This window comes from Myxocyprinus asiaticus, chromosome 34 (assembly GCF_019703515.2).
Source record: "Myxocyprinus asiaticus isolate MX2 ecotype Aquarium Trade chromosome 34, UBuf_Myxa_2, whole genome shotgun sequence".
Taxonomy (NCBI): domain Eukaryota; kingdom Metazoa; phylum Chordata; class Actinopteri; order Cypriniformes; family Catostomidae; genus Myxocyprinus; species Myxocyprinus asiaticus.
Genome location: NC_059377.1, coordinates 35,276,380 through 35,281,847, shown reverse-complemented (window position 1 = coordinate 35,281,847; position 5,468 = coordinate 35,276,380). Strand labels below are relative to the sequence as shown.

Sequence of the window (5,468 nt, the reverse complement as noted above, 5' to 3'; positions counted from 1 at the left end):
ATCCTGTAGTCAGCGTGCTTTAGATAAAAGCTACATAAATAACATGCATTTAGCAGTAATTGAAAATAATGACCAGTATGACCCGGTAGCTCAACGCAAATAGTGAAGCTGAGTCTCCATGTATGCGGATAGCGGTCTTGTTCAGTTGCAGGAGTTTTACGTGAACCACATGGTGCGCGCAAACGGGCCACCCAATGAAACCGCACAGGCGTAAAAGCACAGGATTGGAGAACTCCGAGCGCTCATTTACTGGCTCATCTGAGAGAGAAAGATTGCAGAAAGCAGGCTGAGGGGAGGAGAACCCTGTAAGACAATCATCTGAAAGAAAAGATACGACAAACTCCAGAAACTAAAATCTAAACAAACTCGTGAGCAGCGACGTGAAAGATGGAGCAACAATTTGCCGACTTTTCAGGATCTTGGAAAATTAAAAGTTCAGAAAATTTCGAGGAGCTTTTGAAAGCACTGGGTACGTTTTTACGATTCTTGATTGTTGCATTTTTATGCATTTATTTATTTATTTACAATGGACACAAAACAGAGCTAAAGATTGCTTCAGAAACTTCAAAACTATATTAAAATTGCTTAATTTTCGAATTTGCTTGTACGATGCGATGAAATAATCACATTTGCTATTCACGTTTATTTAATTCAGTTTTCACTTTATATATATATATATACACACACACACACACACACACATACATACAATGGACATAAAATGTAGATAAACATTGCTTCAGAAACGTAAAAAATATTTCATCTTAATGTTTTGTTTCAGTTGTTAATTGACTGGTAATAAAGTTTAATATTCGCATTCATCCCAGCATTTGCTAGTGTGAAAATCGTTTAAATGCGCTAAAATATTCGCGTTAATTAACTGTGCGTTCAAACGATATGATAATGTTATCCAAATTTGAAATTTAATTAAGCTTATCTGCTTTGTAAACCTAATTAGGCCTTTTGATAAAGTGTGAAGTCTACATAATAAAAACAGCAACCAAAGGTTAATTGCTTTTTCTTTTCTAATTTTAATTAATTACATGATCCATCAGTTCCAGTCAACGCGCACGGGTCACATACTCACTTTGACCATAAAAGCGCCCTATGAAAAAATGTTCTGCCTCACTTCCTCATGGGATTGTGATTAGGCTCACAAACTCTGATACGGGGCCCCTCGGCCAGCCGTTTGGCTCTGTAAACACACCGTTTCCTCGACCCCCAATTATTGGCCCCAGGAGGAGTTCACTTAGACCAAGTATGCTGTTGCCCCTAAATGAAATATACGGGACAATGAGTTCACTGTCCTGACTAAATATATACCAAGAGATATAGATTTCCAAGACTGCAGTAAACATGAAGTCTGGAGTAGCCCAACTAATTCTGATTACATAAATATGCGAATGCTGTTAATTAAGCATTCCAGTGCAAATTAGACATGCTCATTAAAGACAGGAAATTAGCCATAGGAAAACTGGCTTTGATCCCTGGTGTAATAAATGACCTCTCATCTAGCACGTTTGTGTGTATGTGTATGTGTCCTGTAGGTGTAAATGTCTTTTTGAGGAAGATTGCTGTTGCAGCAGCCTCCAAACCGGCTGTTGAGATTACACAGCAGGGAGAAAGCCTCTCAATTCAGACATCCACTAGTGTGCGGACCACTCATGTTTCCTTTACGGTGGGCCAGTCCTTCAATGAGACTACGGTGGATGGACGCCCATGCACAGTAATTACACCTTTTTTTTTATCTTTGCATCTATCTATCTATTCATCCAACCATACATCCATCTATGTCACATTTTCTGTAAATTGTAAGTTGGTGCAGCAATCCTTATGAGGACTCTCCATAGACATAATGATTTTTATACTGTACAAACTATAGATTCTATCCCTAACCCTAACTCTACCCCTAAACCTAACCCTCACAGAAACCTTTCTGCATTTTTACATTTTCAATAAACATCGTTTAGTATGTTTTTTAAGTTATTTGAATTATGGGGACACTAGAAATGTCCTCATAAACCACATTTATAGCATAATACCCTTGTAATTACGAGTTTGAAACCTAAAAAAAAGTCCTCGTAAACCATTTAAACCTGCCCCCCACCACACACACACACACACACACAAACACAATGAGTTATGTTCTCAGCAAGCAACCTTCTTTATGAAACACTCAGAAACTCATATCCCCACTCTTAGCCCTTTTCTGACCCTTTCAATTTCCCCTCAGAGTTTTCCGAAATGGGAGACAGACAGTAAAATAACTTGCGAGCAGACGCTGCAGAAGGGGGAGGGACCTGAGACATCATGGACACGTGAGCTGACCAATGATGGCCAAATGATTCTGGTAAGGGCAAGACTTACTTGGAAATGCCACTAATATTTTTAACTTTTAATCAAGAATGTGACCAAATAATGGGGACCAAATATAAACATTTTAGGAATAATTACTGGGGAGGACGTGTCCCCCTCAATGTCTAATGGTCCTGCTTTGAAATACGTTACTATCATAAAATAAAAACACCCAGTATTGGGTAAGTTACTCGAAAAATAATCCACTACAAATTATTAATTACTTCTCTAAAATTGTAATAAGTTTTTTTTATAGATTGAGGAATGTAATCACATTACTAATTAATTTACTTTTAAGTGACTCTAAAACAATTTTCACAGAAAAGATTTTGTTTTTCAACTCAATGAATTCAAAATAATGTCTTTATTTCCTCATTGTTCACTGTCGCAAGCAAGTTATACAATCAGCACCACACATTTTCCCCTTATACGATGACTTGGTAATGACTCTTTAGCTGTAATACAAACGCAAACAGATATGAACATACTTCATGTTTTAAATGTATTCACATTTACCTAATTAATGTACTTCATTAAACCCAAGAAAAGTAATGAACTTAATTAAGAGTCAATTACTTCCGTCAGACTCGAACGCTAGGAGTCTGCGTACAAGCACGTGATGCGAATTTCATCATCAACAGAGTGCTCGAGCACTGAAAGCATGCAGCCTGATTTTTCTAACTTTCTCTGAACACCCAGTATGCACATGCGCCGAGAAGGATATAGCTGCAGGCAGTACTCCAAAAAACGGGCAGGAGCTCCAAACCGACATTAAAGATATAAGGAGCCCTTTACCTAACCCTTTTCCTAACCTTAACCGTGAGTGTAAGTGACACCCCCTTTTGGAGTTGGAGCAGCCCCCTTTTGGAGTAACCCCACTCCCTGGAGTAACCCCACACTCATTTGGAGGTCTCTGGCCTGCTGCTATACCTACTTGCATGTGCCTGGAATTATTTGCGCTAATTAATTAGTCTTCAAGGCGATCACTGATGGTCTGCTGTGGCGACCCCTAACAGGAGCAGCCGAAAGAAGAAGAAGAATTAGTCTACAAGGTGGCAACACTCACAGTTGAGCCATTGCTGTCACGAAGACGTGCAAGAAGATTAATCACTAAACAACAGGATCAGAATGTGAAAACAACAACAGTGTATGTGCAAGTCAAGAGCGCTTTTGTGAGGTCAGGAGATACCTGCATTTGTATAACTCGAGTCTGAAATAATATAAAGACATCTTCATGAGCCTGAACTCTTGAAGATAAAACGTCCAGTCTTTCATAGCAATCGTAGTGCGTATGTCAACCACCTGTGTATGCGCGCATTCAAATGAAGTATACTTTGAAAGGCTAGCATTCAACTATACGCAGACGCTAAGTGTGCGTGTCAAAACTGAAGTATACTTTGGGCTTTAGCTTATTACAAGAATTTAAAATGTAATGTATTACACTTCTTATTTGGACTTAAAAGTAATTAGATTACAGCAACAAATTACTTTGTAATCAGATTACACCCAACATTGCAGATAACGATCAGTCTTAAAATACTCTTTACACTAATGTTACATATTTTGGCCATCACATTTCAATTTAAAGATGTTTTATGGATATCAAAATGTACAGTATGTTGTACACTCTTCCAAATTATGCTCCAAACAGTTTAAAAAATCTCTTTGTGTGTTTCAAAGAGAAAAGTAATTTGTAATTATATACTTAGAAGGTCCCTAGCTGATAATTTAGTATGCAGAGTATTAGACCCATTTTATTTAAACAATTTTTTTTACAGCAATATCAGTCCCCCACGAGGTTAGGATTATGCTCCAAGGGCACAAGTACAATTATCTCATGATCTCAATACATATACAGTTTAGACTGAACATTCAGCCTCTCACCCTTAGCGATTACATGAACTCCACTGTTGTTATGTTTGAATATCATAAAAGTTAAAGGATTTGTTTATTCAAATGTCTCATACCTTTATTGCCTTAAATCCTTAGTAGGCAAAGAGAAGGTGGCAGAAAGTAACTTATAGACATGAGCAGAAGGCCTCCTTAACACAATTATCATATTAAGTCACACCAATCCATTTATGCCACTTACGTAAACAGTCTCTTGAGGTCTGGGTATTTTGTTCCTAGTTCCTTGTAATTAAACTTTTAGTTAGACCACTGGGGCATAGTAGGAAATGAAAAAGAGAGTGCTTTGCCAGTTCTTTTATTCATAGAACTGATCTGATTTGATATGTGAATATAAAAACATGTTTATCTTTCATCAGATATTAATTTGAACATCTCTGATGTTTATTTTCCAGACCATGAAAGCTGGGGATGTCGTCTGCACCCGTGTGTATGAACGAGACTGACGGATCTTTCCACCTCAGTTCATTCCACATCTCAACAATATACACAGAGCTCATAACTGATAGTTTATCATTGTATAAAATAGTCATTTTTGAGAGTAGCTTTTGTGGTATGTTTGACATGTGCTGGTCTGTGTATGACAGAGAAGGGGAGAGTTAAAGATGTTTTGAGGGTTAAATAGGTCTGTGTTTTTCTTACCAATGCGTCCATCAGAAAAACTGTATTTATTGTTATTGTTTGTGCATTTTACCCTGCAGTTTTATGTACGTGCCACAATGTGGCTTATCAATGAAATATGTTAATAAACCCATAAACTGTATATGTAAACACAAAAGGTTGTCAGGATCTGTTTTTGCTGTAAAATTGTTAAATTACTTAATTACATAAGTAACTATAGAGTTATACATAAACACAAAATCATGACTATGTACTTGCTCTCTGTCCACTGTGCTTTTTCACTGTTATCATTTAGCTGGAAATATAAATCTCTTTGACACTGACCTCAGTTGAGGTTTTCCACAAATTTTCTGTCTCATTTCCTTGCATCTAAGTTTCCTTTGTATTTATTCTATCTTTTCTTTTTTATCCAACCACTCTCAGGTTTGAACAGCCCAACATAAATTTAGATTACATGAATGTACCACAATTTAAAAGTAAAAAAAGAATTCCTGGCAAGGAGTAAGGGGGAAATAGGGAGAGGTATGGAAATTATAATTATAATAATAATTTTCTTTATTTATCACACATTATACATTTTGCAC

The 5,468-nt window shown here is 36.9% G+C and overlaps 1 protein-coding gene across 1 annotated transcript; it reads left to right on the top strand.

The window, feature by feature from the left end:
- Positions 1 to 241: 241 nt before the first annotated feature.
- LOC127425645 (cellular retinoic acid-binding protein 2-like) lies at positions 242 to 5,219 on the top strand. The gene is made up of 4 exons (XM_051671840.1): positions 242 to 469; positions 1,548 to 1,726; positions 2,234 to 2,350; positions 4,659 to 5,219. The coding sequence occupies exons 1-4, from the start codon at positions 388 to 390 to the stop codon at positions 4,707 to 4,709; spliced, it is 429 nt and encodes a 142-aa protein (XP_051527800.1). The 5' UTR covers positions 242 to 387; the 3' UTR covers positions 4,710 to 5,219.
- Positions 5,220 to 5,468: the final 249 nt, after the last annotated feature.